The sequence below is a fragment of the Cervus elaphus genome, chromosome 14 (genome assembly GCF_910594005.1).
Source record: "Cervus elaphus chromosome 14, mCerEla1.1, whole genome shotgun sequence".
In the NCBI taxonomy this organism is placed as follows: domain Eukaryota; kingdom Metazoa; phylum Chordata; class Mammalia; order Artiodactyla; family Cervidae; genus Cervus; species Cervus elaphus.
Window position 1 is genome coordinate 35529098 of NC_057828.1, and position 22426 is coordinate 35551523.

Below are 22426 nucleotides of genomic sequence, written 5' to 3' on the forward strand. Positions count from 1 at the left end.
GCATATATATGGAATTTAGAAAGATGGTAATGATGACCCTGTATGTGAGACAGCAAAAGAGACAGAGACATAAAGAACAATCTTTTGGACTCTGTGGGAGAAGGTGAAGTTAGCTATTCTCTCTCTCTGTGAGAGAATAGCACTGAAACATGTACATTATCATATGTGAAACAGATCGCCAGTTCAGGTTCAATGCCTGTGACAGGGTGCTCAGGGCTGGTGCACTGGGATGACCCTGAGGGATGGGATGGGGAGGGAAGGGGGAGGGAGGTAAAGGATGGGGAACACATGTACACCCATGGCTGATTCATGTCAATGTATGGCAAAAACTACTACAATATTGTAAAGTAATTAGCCTCCAATTAAATAATTAAAAAAAAATAGAGACAGCTTAACTTTTATCCATGGGGTTAAAGAGAGACATGAAAGGATTTTAAAGAAAGAGACTGACTTATTGATGGATTCATTTTAGAAAGAGCATCCTTGGCTCTTTGGGTAAGAGAACAGATGAGAAAGAGGTGAGACTGGAAGCAAGGAGACTATGGTGGGGCTGTGGGAATTATCCAAGGGTGAGATATGGAGAGCAGTGGGATGGTGAGACAGGGAAACATTGGTAGGGGTCTGAATCTCTAGAAGTTGGTAACTTAATGATGTACAGGGTAGGGAGAAGGAGGAGACCAGGATGACAGCAAGATTTCTGAGTTGGGCAACTGGATGAATGAATAGTAGTTTAATATGAAAGGGAAGGTAGGAAGTGAAGCTGGTTTGGGAGCTCACTAGAGAGCTAAAGATTTAGGAATCAATACCATATATATGGGGTTTCCCAAGTGGCTCAGTGGTCAAAGAATCCAACTGCAGATACAGGAGACACAGGTTCAAGCCTCGGGTCAGGAAGATCCCCTGGAGAAGGAAATGGCAACCCACTCCAGTATTCATGCTTGGAAAATCTCATGGACAGAGAGCCTGATGGACTACAGTCCATGGGGTTGCAAAGAGTTGGACATGACTGAGCATGCACTCATGCACAATGTATATGAAATTAAAGCCACAACAGTGCTACAGTGCAGTAACGAAGATACAGCACAACCAAAAATAATAAGTAAATAAATTTTTAAAAAAATTTAAAGCCACAGTAGTGCTAGAGACACCTAAATCTAAAGCTCTCTGCTAAACCCCAGAACCTCCTATCAAGGTGCTTTCTGGATGTGTCTCTTTCATTACCTCAAAGGCACCTTAAACTCAGACTAACCTAAAAGGCACACATCATCACTTTCCCAAATTAAGAATATCGATTCAGAGAAATCAAAGAAAGAGAAACTTTTAAAGAGAATAAGAATAAAAAAATATTCATTAAAAATAGCATAAGGAGGTCTTCAGTGAACATAGCAATGGTAATTTCATTGACTATGGGCACAGAAGCTGAAATGCAGTGGACTGATGAGTGGTGAGAAAAAGACAATGCATGCTCAGTAGTGTCTGACTCTTTGTATCCCCCTGGACTGTAGCCTACCAGGATCCTCCGTCCATGGAATTTTCCAAGGAAGAATACTGGAGTGGGTTGCCATTTTCTACTCCAGGAGATCTTCCTGACCCAGGGGTTGAACCTGCATCTCCTGTGTCTCCTGCACTAGCAGGTGGGTTCTTTACCACTAAGCCATAGAGAAAGTCCCCAAAAGACAATTGTATGTATGGACATATCTTTCAAGAAATTTGACTATTAAAGGAAAGAGTAAGGAGGGATATGGAATTACTAAGGTGGTTTCCAGCCTTGGCTGCACACTGGAATCACCTGGACAATTTTTTAAGATACTGACACTTGGATCCTACCCTCAGCTATTCTCCCATAGTTCATTTGGGATTCAGACTGGCTGAATGAGAGTTTTGGAACTTCTACACAGCCAAGATTGAGAATGACTGGATTAGAAGAAAGAGACTATTTTCCTGATGATAAGGAAAAGGCTATAGTGAAGTAAAGGCTGAAGATTCAGAAGAGAGTGGGGAACAAACGGAAATAAGTCCCTGAGGTGGTTGAGGGGCATGGGATCCAGAGAAAGAGGAAAGGATGAAGTCACTCTCATCTGACAGGGTTGCGGTGCAGGTGAAATTTTACTTTAGGTACAAGTGAGGGGAAAAATAAATAAGTTGAAGTGGTTACCATCTAATGGCGTCAACTTTCTTTGTTAGGTAAGTAGAGGTTCTCTGTTGAGAATTAGGGGAAAGGTAGTATGGTAGAGAACCTGAGAATTAAAGTGATTTGAAATAGTCCTTGAAAAATGGGGCTTAGATACCATCATTTCCCATCTGGACTACTGTAATTACTTCCCACTTGGTCTAAGAGGTTTATTCTGGTCCCCCTTCAAATCTATGGACAGATGATTTTTCTCAAATATAAATGGCATCATGACATTGCCCAATTTAAAGCCAGTCAGTGGTTTGTTGTTGTCGTTATTGAGTTGCTAAGTCATGTTTGACACTTTGCGACTCCATGGCTGCAGCATGCCAGGTTTCCTTGTCCTTCACTATCTCCCAAAGTTTACTCAAGCTCATTCCTTTGAGTCGGTGATGCCATCCAACCATCTCATCCTCTGTCCCCCACTTCTCCCCCTGCCCTCAATCTTTCCCAGCACTGGAGTCTTTTCCAATGAGTCAACTCTTTGCATCAGGTGGCCAGAGAATTGGAGCTTCAGCTTTAGCATCAGTCCTTCCAATGAATATTCAGGGTTGATTTCCTTTAGAATTGACTTTGATCTCCTTTCTGTCCACAGGCCTCTTGAGAGAGTCTTCCTCAGCACCACAGTTTGGAAGCATCAATTCTTCAATGGTTTACCATCACTTTTTGGATAACATTTAAAATCTTTCTCATGGATTTTAAGACCATTCATGATTTGGTCCCTGCATATTTCTCCAAACTCATGTTCCATTACTCTGTCTCTTACTGCCTATGCTCCAGTCACTTAAACTCTCCCTAAATTCCCAAAATGGATTATGCTTTCTAGCTTCTGAGCCTTGGGAGTATTGTTTTTCTGGGTCTGAAACTTCCCCTCAACTCTTCCCTTGACCACTCCTACTCAACTCCTTTGAGTCTCACTTGTAAAATCTCATGCTTAGGAAAATCTTTCATGACTGTGTAGACTAAGTCATATTTGCCTGTCATGCATTTTCATGGTAACTCTATACTGTATCTTCATGCTTTTATCACAGTGGTAAAAACTCATCTGTGGAAGTATGTGCGTAATGTCTACCTCTCCCACTAGTCTATAAACTCCATGGGGGGAGTGCATTGGTCCTGTGATGATGACATCCCCAGGACCTCTACTTAGTATCTGTTGAATCCCTGAATGAACAAGAGAGAGAGGAATGTACAGGGGGACTGCTAGAAAGCACCAAAAGAACCATGGACACCAAAGACCATAAGGGTATGGTGGTGTCATCTGCAAGATTGTAGCATTTTTCTTCACCAGCTGAGATCATCAATCCAAGTCATAGACGGTAGACAGTTAGACTTGAAGAAGGAATTCATAGGGCCTGGAATCCATCTTAGGCCTGTTCATGCTGATCATGCTCGGCCACCTCTCCAATGGACTCTGACCTCTGCGTTTAGTGTCTATGGAAATGACAACAGAAGGAAAAGTCTCCCTCCGGACAGGGGAATCTTGAAGATCATATCCAGGTTACTCATCACCTAAGAGAACATACACTAATCACCCCTTCCTCCAGACAGGCCATAAATTTTTCTGTATCTATTGGAGTGTAACCTCGTGCTTATTGATTATTGGCTAATTGTTTAACTGTCTGAGCACATGGCACATGAGTGATGGGGTTATTGGGATTGTATTTACCCTTCCTTAGTTAATGTAACTCTCAAGGAATTTGGGGTGGTGGGTTTGGACACGTGCACATGGAGTATAAAAGATTTTCGCAAATGCTGGTTGGGGTCCTTGGCTAAGAGGAGACTCTGCCTTGGGCCTGCCAGTGTAATAAACTGCACTTCACTATCTGCAATGCCCTTCTGAGTGAGTTTGTTTCCCAGAATGCGTGGCTACAACATTTGGTGCATGGGCTGGGAAACTTCTCACTTTGAGGAGATGGGTCTCATTTGAGGCCACCCCGAGGCTTTGTGGCTTAAATCTCCTAGAGGGGGGAAGGCGCTTTGCCCCTCTGGAAGAATTCAGCCTTTCAATGCCCGGTTTCTTCGCTTTGGCAGGTAGTGAACGGCAGCAAGGGAACTGAGTGCTCAGGTGAGGAGGAGCCCACCTGGTAGGGTGGAAGAGGGGGTCTGATCACCACCCTGGGAGGGACCAGAAGGGAGCCGCATAGGAAACTGGTTTAGGTTGGCGACAATAGCTGCTTGGCACTCAGGTCGAAGGCCGTGCCAGGGATAAAGAAAGGGAACTTAGGGTTTAAGAAAGCCAGTCAGGAGGTGTGTCCACACTGTCTTAGGAAACATGCTGTGTGCTCCTATTCTGCCCTCCCCCAGGAGGTACCCATCTGCTGTGTGACCCATCATCTCCCCTACCAGTGGAAACAGGTAGATTGGCTTCTCGGGAAGGCCCTGGGATGTGGGAATCCAGAGGTAAGAAAATGGGAGGAAACGAATCTAAAACTAAGGCCACTGTATTGGAGAATATGATTAAGAATTTTAAGAAAGGATTTGATGGAGACTATGGGAGGAAAATGACACTCAGCCAGCTCCGCACCCTTTGTGAAGTCGAATGGCCTTCAATGGGGGTTGGCTGGCCACCGGAGGGAACTATGGACTTAAATCTCATAAAGGCAGGCTACGCTATAGTTATGGGAAAGCCTGGACACCCCGATCAGTTCCCGTACACAGACTCTTGGCTGGGAATAGTCCAAGACCCCCCAAACGGGCCCGTTTTTTTCCCCATGGTGGGGGAGGAAAAATCTTGATGGCCCAAAAGGTAACCAAGGATGAGAACGAAATTTTACAGGACCCTGAAGGAGATGAACTTCCCCCACCGCCGTATTGGATGATGGTTCCACCAGCTAGTAACACCACGGCCACTAGAGGCCCAACCGGAGGAACCAGCCCGAGACTGGTAAGCCTCCCGGGTTCCTCAATGGTCCTGACAGCTCCACAGGTTGTAGAGCTGCCCCCCCGGCAGGCTCCAGCCTAAACTGGAGGGACAATGAGCCCACCGGACTCTACCAACCTGGATGCTGCCACTACATTCCCTAAACTCTACCTTCCACTCCCAGTAAGTACTCCGGGACAAGGGGGATGAACCACTGGAATTAAACAAAGGCTCCGCTCTGCCAAAGAGCCAGAGGAAAGAATACCCTTGCAGATGCCTCTTAGAGAAGTCCAGCAACCTCCAATGATAGGGGAAGACAGTAATTATTACCAAGCTCCTGTAGCCTATTACTATCAGCCCTTTTCATCAACCGACATACTGAACTAGCAAAAACACACTCCCTCTTACTCGGTAGAATCCCAGGGCATGACTAGACTAATAGAGACTATTTTCCGCACCCATCGACCAACCTGGGATGATATAATGCAATTACTAGCATCCCTCTTCAGTACAGAAGAGAGATAAAGGCTCAACACTGAGGTGAGGAAGTGGTTACAGGAGATGGTTCCTGAGGGCACTGCTAACCCAGAGAGGTGGATAGAGCAAGCCTTTCCCACTGACAGACCTAACTGGGACTACAATACAGAGGAGGGGAAAATCCAATTAGACAAGATACCGGACAGCGATTATACAAGGACTTAAAAGCGGAGCCCGGAGGCTGATGGACATGTCAAAACAGGCCAGAATAGCTCAGTAGGAGAATGAGTCACCTTCTGAATTTTACAAGAGACTTTGTGAGGCCTACAGACTCTATACATCCATAGATCCAGAAGCTACGGGCTCCCAAATCGTTATCAATTCGTCATTTATCTCACAAGCATTTCCTGACATAAAACGAAAGCTTCAAAAGACCGAGGGAGTTCTCTCCATGTCTAGTTATCAGCTGATTGAAATAGCAGATAAGGTGTTCTGGAATAGGGACACGGAAAAAGAAAAGAAATATGAGAAAAGGTATAAAGATGAGCAGAGGAGAACAGACGAGAGGTTTGCAATGTTGGCTGCGCGCTTGGAAAGTCTTTCAAAGACTTTTCCACCGCCAAAGGAAAGAAACCCCCCCCCAGCCTAAAGGTCAGGACAGCCCTCCAACCGGTCCCAACGGAGGCCTTGGGCTCCATTACAGCCAAATCAATGCGCCCGATGCTGTGAGTTTGGTCATTGGAAGAATGAGTGCCCAGAAGGAAGAAGGGAGAATAAATCCCTCCCAGTTGCAGAACTCACTAATACAGAGACTGAATAGGGATGCCGGGTCTCAAAGACATCAGGTCCCCGAGAGCCCATGGTAACTTTAAAAATTGGGGACCAAGACATTGACTTTATGGTGGACACCGGAGCAGAATTGTCTGTGGTAACTAAGCCTGTGGCGCCTCTGTCTAAAAGGACTGCCACTGTAACTGGGGTTTCAGGAGAAGAAATGGTTAAGTTGTTTTGCCAGCCCAGGAAATGTCAGATGGGGGGTCACCAAGTGACTCATGAGTTCCTCTACATCCCTGAGTGCCCAGTACCCCTGCTGGGGAGGGACTTACTCTCCAAGCTGGGAGCACAAGTGACTTTCTCTCCTGAAGAGAGGCCCACTTTTCGGGTGGGCACAACAACCTACTTACTCTCCCTCTCTGTGCCCCCTCAAGACGAATGGAGGTTACAGGAGCCCCCTGGAGATAGACAAGACAAGGCAAAAGAGTTGGAGAAAAGGCTAACTCAGCTGTTCCCTGAGGTCTGGGCTGAAGATAACCCCCCTGGGCTAGCCAGACACCAAGCCCCCAAAATAATAGAACTCAAACCAGGCGCCACCCTGGTGAGAAAGCGTCAATACCCAATACCCACAGAAGCCTGTATTGGGATTCTGCCTCACATCAATAGGCTAAAGCAGGCAGGCATCCTGGTGGAATGTCAATCACCCTGGAACATACCAATCTTGCCGGTAAGAAGGAAGGAGGACAAGACTATAGGCCTGTACAGGATCTCAGATTGGTCAATCAGGCCAGTGTAACTCTGCACCTGACTATCCCAAACCCCTATACCTTGCTTAGCCTCTTCCCACATAAGACAAGGATCTATACTTGCTTGGACCTCAAAGATGCCTTTTTTTGTATACGCCTAGCACCTGCGTCAAAATCCATCTTTGCCTTTGAATGGGAGGACCCCATCGGAGGCAATAAGCAGCAGCTCACCTGGACCCACCTCCCGCAAGGGTTCAAAAACGCCCCAACCATCTTTGGAGAAGCCTTGGCCTCGGACTTGGAAGCTTTCTAGCCTGAAAGGTATGGATGTTGGCTCCTGCAATATGTGGATGACCTATTGCTGGCTGCTGAGACCTGGGAAGAATGCTGGAAAGGGACCCAAGCACTCCTCCAATTGCTGGCAGAGGCGGGATACCGAGTGTTGAGGAAAAAAGCACAAATCTGCAATGAGGAGGTAAGGTATTTGGGGTTTGTCTTAAGGGAAGGCACAAGGTTGCTAGACCAATCTAGAAAAGAAGTAATTCTGAGGCTCCCCATGCCTAAGACTCGGCGGCAAGTCAGGGAGTTCCTAGGGGCCACGGGATTCTGCAGGATTTGGATTCCAAGGTATTCTCAAATAGCCCAGCCTCTATTTGAGTTCCTGATAGGGCCTGAAGAGAATCCAGTAAACTGGACTGAGAAACAGCAGAAAGCCTTTGAGGAGTTAAGACTAGCAATCACCTCTGCCCCCACCTTGGGATTGCCAGACCTCACCAAACCATTCACCTTATATGTGACGAAGAAAGATAAAACAGCCATGGGGGTTTTGACTCAAACCTTGGGAACATCGGACAGGCCAATAGCTTATCTTTCAAAGCGACTTGATAATGTTGCCACCGGGTGGCCTAGCTGTCTGCGGGCAGTGGCCGCGGTCACCTTACTGGTACGTGAAGCCACAAAGTTGACTTTCGGCCAGGATCTAATCATAAAGGTCCCACATGAAGTCAACACCCTCCTTCAAGGAGACCCCCACAAATGGCTGTCAAATCCCCAGATTATTCAATACCAGGGACTGCTATGTGAAAACCCCAACCTCTGTATCGAGCCTTGCCAGGGTTTAAACCTGGCAACGCTTCTCCCAAAGGGAGAAGGAGGACCTACTCATGATTGCAAGGAAGTCTTATAGGAGGTCTATGCTAGCCGTCCAGAGCTCCGAGACAGGCCAATTTCAAATCCTGACTGGACTCTGTATACTGATGGCACCAGCCTGGTAAAGCTAGGACAGCGACTGTCAGGCTATGCTGTAGTCACAGAGAGGACTGTTATCGAGGCCGGCCCCTTAACACAGCACTGGTCAGCCCAACGAGCAGAGCTATGGGCCTTAGTCCGGGCACTGCAGTTGTCAAAGGGCAAGAGAGTAAATGTCTACACCAATTCCCGGTATGCTTTTGCTACACACCACGTACATGGGGCGCTATACCGGGAGAGAGGCCTTCTAACAGCCAATGGAAAGGACATTAAGAATAAGGAGGAGATCCTGACCCTCCTAGATGCTGTCTGGAGTGCCACAGAGGTAGCAGTCATGCATTGCCGTGGGCACCAGAAGGAAGACACCCCACAGGCTCGAGGAAATAGGCTGGCTGATGAGACCACCAGACAGGCAGCCGAGGACAGAAAGGAATCTGGGGAAATCCCCATGAGAACATTTGTCCTAGCTGAGCTACCTGAGCTGGCCCTAGACTCCTCAACAAACACCGAGGCTCAAAACCAACTAGCTGAAGCGGAGGGAGCCACCAAAACAGAGAAAGGATGGTGGGAGCTACCAGGTGGTAGGCTACTAGTGCCCAAAGATATGGCCCCCTCTCTGGTGAGCCAAGCTCATCGTATGACTCACCTAGGACATGACAAATTGGAGGAATTGATCCAAAGGTATTTTCTGGTTCCTCACCTCTCTTCTCTATGTAGAATGGAATCCCAAAATTGCAACGCCTGCTCTCAGATTAACGCTGTTCCAGGGTGCAGGTCAAAACCCCCAGGTATCCAACTAAAAGGAACCCTTCCCTTCGAACATCTGGAAGTGGACTTCACTGAGATGAAACCACATCGCCATTTTCGTTACCTGTTGGTCTTAGTATGTACATTCTCAGGACGGGTGGAGGCCTTCCCCACCCGAACTGAAAGAGCATCAGAAGTGGCTCGGAGCCTGCTTAGGGAAATAGTTCCTCAATTTGGATTCCCCACCAGCATAGGATCAGATAACAGCCCAGCCTTCATATCAGATTTGATACAACAAGTAAGTAAGGCCATGAATATAAAATGGAAGTTACACACTGCCTACTGGCCTCAGAGCTCTGGAATGGTAGAACGAACTAACCAGACACTAAAGGAGACACTTTCTAAATGGATTATAGAGACTGACTGTTCCTGGGTGGATTTACCCCACGGTCCCATGGCTACTCTCCCTACAAAATTGTGTATGGGAGGCCTCTTCCCATAATAAGACAGGTAACAACTGATATACTTCAGGTAAGAGGAGACGGGATATCACAGCAGATGGAACAACTAGGTAAGGTAATTAATCAAGTAACTAGGTTTGTGCAAGAAAGAATACCGTTCCCCTTGGGGGAGCAAGTGCATGAGTTATACCAGGGGACCAGGTATGGGTGAAAGACTGGAAACATGACTCCCTAGCCCCCCGATGGAAAGGTCCATATACTGTTGTTTTAACCACCCCTACTGCAGTTAAAGTTGCAGGCATTGCCCCTGGGATCCATCACACCAGAGGGAAGAAGGCATACCACGCTGACCTGGAAGACGCCGAGTGGACCACCCAGAAGGACCCCACCGACCCATGGGAAACCAAGATCATTCTGAAGAGGAAGAAGAAAATGAGGTCCTGGATAAGCCCTCTCTAGTATGGAGCTGGGTAAACGACTCCTACTACTCGGCCTCACCAACACAATTCTGAACCTGACCACTGTTCCTGCACAGGACAACGTCTTCATCTCATGGGCACATTCTTACATGGACTTCCACAACTCCTCCAACTGTTGGGTATGTGGGGCTACGCCCCTGTCAGTAATGGACAGACTCCCATGGTGGGTATCGCCACTCCGTTATGGGGACTTTATACCATTTGTGCTCCTTCTTGGAACAACAGAAAGGAACTTTCCTTTTTCTCACCAATCATAACCTTTCTTTGCTCTCCTGATGTAAGAAAAAGCCACCAATGGGCTGGGGACATAGGGTTACATTTAACATGAACACTAGTCTTATGGAGGTAACAAGGGCTTATACCTCATATACGAAAAATAAAAAGGAGAGTGGCTCCCTTACAAAAGAGGGACACGCCTCCTGGTACCTTGAGCAATACTACCAGGTCTGGGATGAATATTTCTGATGACTCCTGAGAAAGGACAGTTGATTACTCCTGCTACTATTTGCTGGGAACAAAAAGAACACAAAGTTGGATTTGGAGACCACCCCTTAGGCCCAAAAGAATTAGAATATATGGGTTATTTGTCCCCTGAACAATGTAAACAAATCTCTGAAGTTACCTATCACCCCAATCGGTCTGTTCAGTGGCCCGGTTCCGACTGGAAATATAATCCCGGAATCCGCTGGGTAGCCCCCAGTGGGACCCAGTGGCTCTGTGGGCTTAACTTATGGCCATGGTTACCAGTTGGCTGGGTAAGGCGTTGCACACTAGGATTTGCTTTCGCCCATGGCAGTATTAAGCCTAGCCTACACCAACCTCCAGTAAACCTGCCCTATCTGCATGCAAGATGGACACGAACTGTGTTCCAATGGTATGACTATCTTGCTGCCTTGTTTGTACCCTCTATAGGGACAACGGATATCATGGTTAAGGTAGAGGCCTTAACTAATTTCACTAAACAGGCCCTCTTAGACAGTACAAAAGCCATTCAAGCCTTGAACGAAGAACAAATTCAGATGAGGAAGGCAGTAATTCAAAATAGGATGGCATTAGACATACTCACAGCAGCCCAGGGGAGGGACTTGCACCATAATTAAAGCCGAATGTTGTGTATACATCCCTGACCTATCTGGAAATGTATCTACTGCCTTGGAGGATATGCAAAATCAAGTGAAAGCCATGTCTAATGAAAATATTCCCTTTTGGACTTAGGTCCTATCCTGGGTAAAGGGAGACTGGTGGAAAACTATTGCTACTGTTGTCATAACCATTCTAATCATACTGCTTTGTGGGCCCTGCCTCTTACAAGGGCCTCTTACAAGGCCCTGCCTTGTGAAGTTTGTAACCCAGAGGTTGACAGTGTTCTCTCATGTGGGTAGCGGGAGGGCTAGGGTACAATATATCACAATAAATGATGCTCGTTACAGAAACTAGGAGCATCAAGAGGGGGTAATGAAGAAGGAATTCATAGGGCCTGGACTCCATCTTAGGCCTGTTCATGCTGATCATGCTCGGCTACCTCTCCAATGGACTCTGACCTCTGCGTTTAGTGTCTATGGAAATGACAACAGAAGGAAAAGTCTCCCTCCGGACAGGGGAATCTTGAAGATCATATCCAGGTTACTCATCACCTAAGAGAACATACACTAATCACCCCTTCCTCCAGACAGGCCATAAATTTTTCTGTATCTATTGGAGTGTAACCTCGTGCTTATTGGTTATTGGCTAATTGTTTAACTGTCTGAGCACATGGCACATGAGTGATGGGGTTATTGGGATTGTATTTACCCTTCCTTAGTTAATGTAACTCTCAAGGAATTTGGGGTGGTGGGTTTGGACACGTGCACATGGGGTATAAAAGATTTTCACAAATGCTGGTTGGGGTCCTTGGCTAAGAGGAGACTCTGCCTTGGGCCCGCCTGTGTAATAAACTGCACTTCCGAGTGAGTTTGTTTCCCAGAACAGGTGGCTACAATAGACTGACCTGTAAGTTAAGTTTTGATAGGCACAATTTTTTTTAAAAAAGGATAAGAAAACAAGGGAGTTTACATTGCCTCACATACTTGTATGACTTAAAACTCACTGGGCAGAATTTGTGCTTTTTCTTTTTATATAGCTTCAGGCTTACACATTGCTGTGCATACAGCAGATAATCAGTAGAATGAGTTAATTTTCAAATCTTGGAATATTATAAGACAGCACTTACAGTATAAGGTGTGAGACTGCTTTGAACAAACAGAACATATAACCATTGTTTGGGTTACTTCAAGGACCACATCTTGCTCAGTTTTGCTCTACTATAGCAATTAATAGCAATTTTAAAACTAGATTCCACTGAACTCTATATTCCAGTTTGTTACTGTTTTTCAAACACTGCCCATCTCATATTATCTGTTCCTTTTGCCTCTAATTTCCCTCTTCCACTTATTCATCATGTAATTTGTTCAGTTCAGTTCATTTCAGTCACTCAATAGTGTCTGACTCTTTGTGACCCTGTGGACTGCAGCACGCCAGGCTTCCCTGTCCATTTCCAACTCCCGGAGCATGCTCAAATTCATGTCCATCAGCTTGGTGATGCTATCCGACCATCTCATTTTTTTTGTAATTTGTCAGAACCTATTTTATACAAAGCATATCATCACTGTTTTTGGCTACTTGGTTTCTTACAAGTGTTTTATCTTCTTAATGTCTAATTTGGGAGTGGGGGGACGAAATGAAAGGGTAATCTCTCCTTAATTTAACCAAGGTTGAACTAAAATATGGATATCTGCAGAACACCTGCTCTCCTCTGACAAACGGAGAGGGACTCAAACAGAATGGCAGCATTAGAGTATATTTCACAATTTCCTATCATGAAATCTACTTATTTTCTTTGGAAAGGTCAGAGAATATAACTTTTATTGAGAAATACATTGAGAATAGAAAAATTTTATGAACTCTAATTAATAAGCAACTTGAATACTTAAAATATTTAAACATTTAAAGATCATTCAAGAATTGCAGACTGCAGACTCATCAATTACGTCACAAAAACACTTCCTCTGCAATGTGGATAACAAATTGAACTCTTAAGTACCTTTGAGCCCATGTCTTCTCTTTCTTTTGTTATTTCTTTTTTCAACATCTCTTTCTCAAAGGCTCTTTTTTCTTGCTGAGATGCAAGTTCTTTCTCAAGTCGGTCTGTCTGCCTCTCCAGCTCATTTTTCAACTGTTCGCATTGGATCAAAGCCTGCCAGAATAAGACACAGTGAAATGGAACCATAGAATTTAGAAGAAATATGGGGGAAATGAGACAATTGAGCTTTAATAATATTTAAAATAGTTACAACTTAATGTAAAGTCAAAGAAAAGAATATTTTTGTATTTGTCAATACTACTTGGTGATTCAAATATTACATATATTCAAAAGTTACAGTTATTCACATATTTGTTTTCACAATTAAGGCTATATTAACTAATCAACTAAGAAAATCCAAGCAACAAACCATGATAAAGGCCACAGAGGAGTTTGAATTTTATAAAAGGGGATCAGAAAATGTTCTAGTATCTTCAATTATATATCATTTTTATACTGTAAGAAATACATAAGTATATAATTTAACTGATTTTTCATTTGGACATGGTTAAAAATTATTTGCACTTTAAATGATAAATATCAAAATTTTAAGATGAGATGTGTTTGTCATTACCTAAAGGCATCTATTATTTAACACACAGTAATCAAATATCCTTAAATATAAGTAAGATAAGATTTGGTTCACTCTCCTTACACACATAGCTAAAGTAAAAATTAGGTAATAATCAAATTTCAGTAAGGAAAGACTCAAAACAGCCTTTACTACCTAGTTTTATAAAATGAGAAGTCTCATTTCATTTTGGCAATTTAAAAGTTGGTAATTATCCTTTAGACTAAATTTCCAGAATTTATACTAAATTCTGTGTTTCCAGAAATAAGAACTCTCTAATTTTCTTTTGGCTATATTCAGAATATCTTTATGTATAACACTCAATAAAAAATTGAATTAAAACTCTCAAGAGAAAAAAAAAATACAATTAAGGTGCTTGACTTATTAACAGAAAAATCTAAGTCATACTAGGGTTTCTTAGTCTTATCCCATGTCTCCTCCCAATATCCTCCTCTCTCAACCTCTATGTTGTTCCCTTGAATTGAGAGAAAGAAACTGAAGCCTTATATGACTTATATACTGTATGCTTATAATTTGATAGTCACAGTCATTGTTAATGGAGCTGGAAGTAGTCTCAGTAAGCACTGCAAAGTTTTATGCATTGCTATGCTTCCCTCTGGTGAAAGCTATAGTAAATACAGAAAATAAATACTTAGGAGAACTCATTAAACTCTAACTTCTTTCAAGCTCTTCTGAAAATGTTCTATACTCCTAGGTATAAAATATGAGGATAAAATGCAATTGTCTCAGATTAATTGATAAGCAAACACAATGCCTAAAAAAAAAAGATTCTCCTAGGGAGTTAGTCCCAAATCCAATTCTAGTTGAAAATGTTTGGAAGATAAAATTTTACATTAGATTTTAAAGGAAATGGAAAAGCATAATTTTTATATAATTTAAACCATTGGAGCTTGAAATATTACTAATTAGAGATTTTTGTGCTTTGGAAAACAATTGCTCTGGTGTAAAGTATTTTATAAGAACCTAATAAAAGCATTCATAAGGTTCACTGGCACATGACTATCATGAAAGAATAAAATGATTATAGAATATAAACTAGTATATCTAATCAGAAGGCTTTTCATTGAATAAGAACTCAGGAATCAACCTTAATAGGTACAAGAACAGTGGAAGGAACTGCTGAAGATCAGGCTAACATGAAGAACAACGAAAGAGTCAATTCAAAGAATTTAATCAGTTCAGCAACAAGGAACAGTAAATGATCCTGGCAGGTAAAAGGCCTAGTGCCAAAATGATATAAGCGAAAGTGAGCCAAAATGATATAAGCACAAGTGAGAAGCTATAAATCACATAAACAAAATATGTTGCTGAAGACTTGGTTTTGTGGATGGCCTTCTATGAGAAGTAGCTACCACTGAGAGGAGATGATGAGTATGAAAGCAGTAATGAAACACTGAATAAAAGTAGTAGGTTAAAAACTGGATATTGATCACTCTTGGTTTGTAACCAGTAATCCCATATAAAAATAGCTTTTAGTTTTACTGTTTTCATTTTAATATATATTCCTGGTCACAGTGAAGGAAATATTAACTAACACTTGGAATTAGAAAAGTTATTTAATCTTACAACAGACCTCATATACAAGATTTAGTTCTACTAAACAAATATGTATACATTCTTTCCATTAGGGCTTCCCGCAGTTGGTAAAGAATCTGCCTGCAATGCAGGAGACCCTGGTTCGATTCCTGGGTCGGGAAGACCCCCTGGAGAAGGGATAGTTACCCACTCCAGTGTTCTTGGGCTTCCCTTGTGGCTCAGCTGGTAAAGAATCTGCCTGCTATGTGGGAGACCTGGGTTGGATCTCTGGGTTGAGAAGATCCCCTGGAGAAGGGAAAGGCTACCCACTCCACCATTCTGGCCTGGAGAATTCCATGGACTCTATAGAGTCCATGGGGTTGCAAAGAGTCAGACACAATTGAGTGACTTTCACTTTCACTTTTTTTCTTTCCATTAAAGCTTTGTCTTTAAATTCTAAGACTCCTCTCCTATTTTTCAGAATCCCAGATGATTCAGTACTCCCTGATTATTCTCTATATAACCATTTAGTAAAGGCATATAACTGAATCCTCAATGACTAAGTCAAGGAATGGCCACCTACAATTAACTGATAGATCTTCACAGGTGACCATGTTAATTTGGGATCTGCAGCTGTCATTTCTCCTAGTAGTCCCCAAGGTCGTGGCTCCTTCTTTTCCCTGAGCACAACCCCTTTCTTGGTGGAAATGGCTGTAGGTCTTGGGGAGTTGGGGACTTAGACAACCTTCTTCCTTTTGCCCCCTTGGTTTGAGGTATTCAAAATTCAAATAAAGGCTAATGCACCTTATTTCAGTTTTTGTTAAAAATGACCTAAAATGCAGTGACCTAGACGGGAAACCTGTGTGCATGCTAAGTCACTTCAGTCGTGTCTGACTCTGCGGCCCCGTAGACTGTAGCCTGCCAGGCTCCTCTGTCCACGGGGAGTCTCCAGGCAAGACTACTGGAGTGGGTACCATGCCCTCCTCCAGAGGATCTTCCAACCCAGGGATTGAACCTCCATCTTCTGAGGCTCCTGCATTGCAGGTGGATTCTTTACCACTGAGTCACTTCCTACTGGGGGAAGCCCTTTATATATATATAGACACAAACTCTGGGAGATAGTGAAGGACAGGGAAGTCTGGTGTGCTGCAGTCCATGGGGTTGCAAAGAATCTGACACAACTTAGCGACTAAACAACAACAACAATAACAAATATATAGACACACATACATCCTTTATTCACATTCTTTTCAGGCAAACTAGTCTGTGTCTGCGAGTCTATTTCTGTTTCATAGATAAGTTCATTTGTGTCATGTTTTAGATTCCACATACAAGTGACATCATATGGTATTTGCCTTTTTTAAAACTTTTTATTTTGTATTGAGGTATAGCTGATTAACAATGTTCTAATAGCTTCAGGTGAACAGTGAAGGGACTCAGCCATATATATTCACATGCCCATTCTCCCTCAAACTCCCTTCCCATCTAGGCTACCACATAACATTGAGCAGAGTTCCGTGGAACTCTGTTTGATATAATATTTACAAAATGTAATTGCTTCCACTAACTTAGCATGCAATATGCAAAATATAACACTAGATGGCAACAAATGTTAAGGAACTATAAGAACAAAGTAACCATTTCATAACGCAGTAATAAAATAGTTGATTTTAAAATTAAAGTATATATGCTTTTTGATTCTTACTCTCAAAAAGTAAAATTCCTAGTATGTTTTACTATATCTTGACGGTGATTATTATAGTTGCACTGCATTTTGTAAACTGCTTAGAAATCAATCCTGGCATAAATACTAACTCAGTGAAAAACAGATTCACGATACACTATAGGCTTTCTAGTTATTAAGCACTGAAATATTAAATCATAAAAATTATTTATAAAAATTCATACTAGTACTTAAAGTTAATAGCTAACTTTATTTCAATTCAGCAAACATTTATGGTACAATTAATATGTAAATAGCCATTGTGAAGAATACAGTGATAGATGTCACAGGCCTGGTTTTTAAGGTCTTTTCACGGAGAGAACTATGTACACAGCCACAAAAACTATATACAGCTCATTAGGAATACACAGAAGGAAGAGATTAATTCAAACAAGAAGGGGTTGGAAAAAACTTTTGGGAAGATTGCCACCTGAGATGACTCTCAGAGATTGAATAGGTATTTCACAGATGAATACAGTGCAGAAAAGTACAACATGAGCAAATTCATGGAAAGAGTTGATATAGGTCCCATTACAGAAACAGCACAAGTTATATGAAATGTGTAGTAAAAGATGAGGCTGGAAAAGTTAGAGTGGGACCACATTGTGAAAGATCTGGAAGGTTATGCTAAGGATTTGTCTTTTATTCTACTGCAAGGGGAGAGCTGCCCGAATAGGGAGATTTACAATTTAGGAAGACTTTGGCAGCAAAATGAAAGATATACTGAGGTTGAAAGAGACCTGAGAGAGACCAACAGAAGGTTATTCCAACAGGCCACATAGGCTGCATAAGAGTACGTGAAGACTTGAACCAGGGCAAAGGTACGGGAATGGAAGCTGCAGGGATAACTTAGTGAGGGTCTCTGAGGAGAAGGTGCGAGTTTGGTAACTGATTGGATATTGGGAGTGACAAATGGGGAGGAGCCAAGGTATTTTAAATGATCTAGGCCAGAACTGTTGGTAAGATGATAATACCATTATCTGAAAGAAGATAATATGGAAATTTGTAGAAAGAAAAGGCGTGACAGACAGTAAGGAGGAGAGAATTAACATTGGAGTTTCAGATGATAATAGCGTATCGTCCATATAAAGAGATCCAGTAGCAGCTAGAAATGTAGGTCTGGGGCACAGGGGAGCTGCTAGAGCTAAAGACACAATGTGGGAGTGTTCAGTGAGAGGAAGACACAAAGTCCTGGAAATTAGGGCAACATGGGTGGAAGTCTAGGAACAAAATGAGGAATGTCTGCATTCAAGGCTTCTGGAAAACAAGTTAAAAGGCATGTGAAAGAGTAGAGAAGAGCAATGCAAAGATGACCCACAGAATGAAATACCAAACTAATCAAGGAGGAAAGATGATGTTATACTAGGACAATTAATGGCTTCCTAGAGTTGAGTCAAATGAGGACTAAGATGAAGTCACTGGGTTTAGCAATCAGGAAGTGACTGGTGACCATAAAGTGACCAATTCAGTAGTATGAAATCAGACTACAATTTGTTGAAAGCTTGACTGCAATGTGTTCAAAAGTGAATGGAAAGCTACAAAGGTAAAAACAATGGAGAAGGAAGGATGGAAGATATAAAAAAGATATGATAACAAATTGTTTAGGGTCCCTGAAACCTTGGGAGTAGGAGATATCAAGAACTGGGAGAGATTCATCTTGGAAAGTAAGAGGACCAGATAAGCAAGAAAAAAATGAGAAGACACATTTGCGGGATGATAACTTTTGAAGAGCCTCTTGTCAGTTGGTTGTGATCTCAGTTATAGGAGGTCAGCTATGAGAGTGAGGTGCTAAGTTGGGAAAATGAAGAAAGTAAAAAAGTCAACAAATAGATCTTAAAAAAAAAAAAACTTGCAATTAGTAATTGATTGGAAGCCAGGTATAAAAGAGAGGATGACATCCAGGTTTCCAATTAGGACATGACAGTGGACAAAAGTGCCATTCAGTAGGTAAAGAACACAGCTATCTTGATGGAGTAAATATAATGAGTTTAGCTTGAAATTGTAAAATTCACATCTAAATGGAAAGGGAAGAGGGCCAGCCTGGAGGTAATAGAGAAAATGAGGTATGAGAGGAGGTAGAAGGGGACACTGAATAGATTTAACTGAGATAGGGAGGAAGAGAAAAGGCTCTGGTCAGAGAGATCAGTTTTAGAGTTTGACATCTCATGGACACTTCAGTTCATGTGGGAGTTACTGCAGAACAGAAAAAAATCTTAGAGTTAAGGAAGACAAAGTGTGTTGGGACTAAGATGTTGCATATGTTAATAGCATGGATGTTGAAACCTTTCAGAATGATGAAAAGAGACAGAGTGGAGGATGCTATGAACTGAATGTTTGTGCTTTTCCAAAATTTATATGTTGAAACTTAACCCTAATATGATGGACTTAGATAGTGGGCCCCATGGGAGGTGATCAGGTCATGAAAGCAGAATCCTCATGAACGGAATTAGTGCCCTTATAAAATAGATGCCAAAGAGTTCTCTTGCCCCTTCCACCATGTGAAGACATAGTGAGAAGACAGAAAGTGAGCTCTGACCAAACACCAAATCTGCTGGTGCCACGATCTTGAACTTCCAAAATTGTGAGAAATAAATGTTTGTTGTTTAAGCCACCATGTCTAAGGTATTTTCATTATGTTAGCCTGAAAGGACTTAGACAAGAGAAAAAAAGGGTCAGAGGCTAAAGTTGTTAAAAAGTGTCAAAGATCTTACAATTATTTTATAAATCCAAGTATAAAAGGGATGATTTTTTAAAAAATGTGTCAAATAGTATCTTCTAGATTGAGTGTTTAAGTCAATTAAAATTAGAGAGAGGAGAATCAACGATGATTTCAAAGAGAAGTGGTAACCTAATTTCAAAGAGGAATTAAGCAGGACTTCCTGGTAGTCTAGTAGATAAGACTCCACGGTCCCAATACAGGGGGCCTGGGTTTGATCCCTGGCCGGGGAACTAAGATTCCCACATACTGCAATTAAGCCTGCCTGCTGCAACTACCAAGCCCACCCAGTCTAGAGCTCACATACCACCACTAGAGAGGTCCATAAGCCACAATAAAGAGTCTGTGCACCACAGCAAGCACAGGCAAAAGAAGTTATATATATATATATATATATATATATATATATATATATATGTAATAAAAGTAGAAAAAACCTATTTTTAAAACAAGAGGAATAAGGAGTAGGTACCATAGAAAACTAAGATCATAGCATTTGGTCCCATCACTTCATGGGAAATAGATGGGGAAACAGTGGAAGCAGTGTCAGACTTTATTTTTTTGGGCTCCAAAATCACTGCAGATGGTGATTGCAGCCATGAAATTAAAAGACGCTTACTCCTTGGAAGGAAAGTTATGACCAATCTAGATAGCATATTAAAAAGCAGAGACATTTTATGTTGCCAACAAAGGTCCATCTATCTAGTCAAGGCTATGGTTTTTCCAGAGGTCATGTATGGATGTGAGAGTTGGACTGTGAAGAAAGCTGAGGGCCAAAGAATTGATGCTTTTGAACTGTGGTGTTGGAGAAGACTCTTGAGAGTCCCTTGGACTGCAAGGAGATCCAACCAGTCCATCCTAAAGGAGATCAGTCCTGGGTGTTCATTGGAAGGACTGATGCTGAAGCTGAAACTCCAATACTTTGGCCACCTCATGCGAAGAGTTGACTCATTGGAAAAGACCCTGATGCTGGGAGGGATTGGGGGCACGAGGAGAAGGGGACAACAGAGGATGAGATGGCTGGATGGCATCACCGACTCAATGGACATGAGTTTGAGGAAACTCTGGGAGTTGGTGATGGACAGGGAGGCTGCGATTCATGGGGTTGCAAAGAGTCAGACATGACTGAGTGACTGAACTGAACTGAACCATAACAAAGGCCTGGAAATGGCAGTATGGAGTGATATGAATGCTAACCTCCTCCATCATAGCCAAACGAGATGAGATGAACAGCAAAGGGCTCCACTGGGGGTCATAACACCAGCAAGGGGCAGCTAGAGTTCATTATAAATGAAGAAGTAAGAGTGTTTGAAGAAACAATAAAGTATATTAGGGTATTTGGTCAGAATGAACATTACTTTCAAAAGGCACAGGGGCACTATGAAGGTCAAATTGTCTAGAAAGAGTTAAAGATGAACTGGACAGAGAAAAATGGATAAGGCAATGACTGAGGAGAAGTTTAATATGAATATTATTGATTAATATTAATCAATATTAATTGATTATTAATTAATATTAATAATTAATATTGATTAGCCCAATAAAATAGTGATGCTACTATATGGCTTAGACCAATGCCATCTAAGAGCATTTGTCGTGATAATGGAAATGTCCTATATTACACTGACTAATGCAGTAATCACCAGCTACATGTGGCTACTAGGTACTTCAAGTATGGCGAGTGTGTCTACAGAAAACACTCAGCAACTTTAATGGTTTAAGGTGTGGCCTCAAACAGCAATGAATCAACAGTAACCTCCTACTATTCAAAGTGCTTAGAACACTGCCTGATCACTGTGTTAACTATTACTGACGTTATCATTACCATTAAATGTGTTTGACTTAAGTACACAATGGATACCAATTCACAGCTAAAGATGCTATTAAGTACATGTATATTATTATTGTGGTATATTTGAATGTTCTCAAAATTTCCCAGGGACAGAGAAAAAACATGTGTCTTCAGTCATATATGAACATACAAAATGGGTCACTATGGGTGTTAATAGTTTCATTTAGCATTAAAAATTATTGGCAAATGAAAAGGTTAAGCATCCAACTCTCTCAAAGTACCATATTACATTGTACTGTTCTTTCAATAGTGATATAGCAAGAGAATTTTCAGAGGAATAAGAATTCTCCAAAGAGCAAATTTGTTTAATTTAGAAATTCAACACTAACAAACTGGTTTCCACTTTGTGTGTTTGGAAAAAAATTTTAGTTATGGAAAATAACCAAATAAGTACTCAGAAAAGGGAAAGAAAAAGGCAATTAAGGCATGCTTTCATTTTAATCTTATTAGACTTGCCTTGGTTTTTTCAAAACTGGCTTCCTCAGTCATCTTCACAGCTTGTTTCACCTGCTCATAAGCACTTGCTTCGCTTTGCTGCACCTCTGTCAAGCTGTTCCTCACGGAAACTAGTGCAGACATTAAGTCATCTCTTTCTCTGTCAGCACAAAAAGAACATTGAAAACAAGAAATGATCAAATGGTCAAGTATTCATAAGGCAGGGAGAAAAAAACATTGATATATATTAGAAGAAGAGCCAGGGCAGGCCAGCCCAGCACACGTTCAAGCACACCCCAGAGAAAGACCCTCTGTCCTCACTTGGTGAGGGGCAGGCAGAATGGCCAGAAGAGCAGGGAGCATTCATGGCAGGACTGCATCCGCGTGGGGCAATAACCCATTGTGGACAGGAATGGCACACTGAGGGCTGCAGAGGAAAGCCCAGAAAAGAGGAAATTAGCTAAAAATCTAAGTGTAGGCAGCAGAAAAGGAGAAAAAACTAATAAAGTA

General features: G+C 42.2%; 1 protein-coding gene across 11 annotated transcripts in view; it reads right to left on the reverse strand.

Annotated features, from left to right (window-relative positions):
- The window catches only part of SDCCAG8 (SHH signaling and ciliogenesis regulator SDCCAG8), a 247055-nt gene that overhangs the window by 163206 nt on the left and 61423 nt on the right, over positions 1–22426 (reverse strand). For all 11 annotated transcript variants that reach the window (XR_006344971.1, XM_043924028.1, XM_043924026.1 and 8 more), the window contains 2 exons: positions 21938–22076; positions 13045–13197 (listed from right to left, as the gene is read on the reverse strand). Coding sequence is in view for 10 of the 11 variants with exons in the window: in XM_043924028.1 (XP_043779963.1) it covers positions 13045–13197; positions 21938–22076 (292 nt within the window). In the remaining variant the exon portion in view is untranslated. The remainder of the gene's footprint in view (positions 1–13044; positions 13198–21937; positions 22077–22426) is intronic.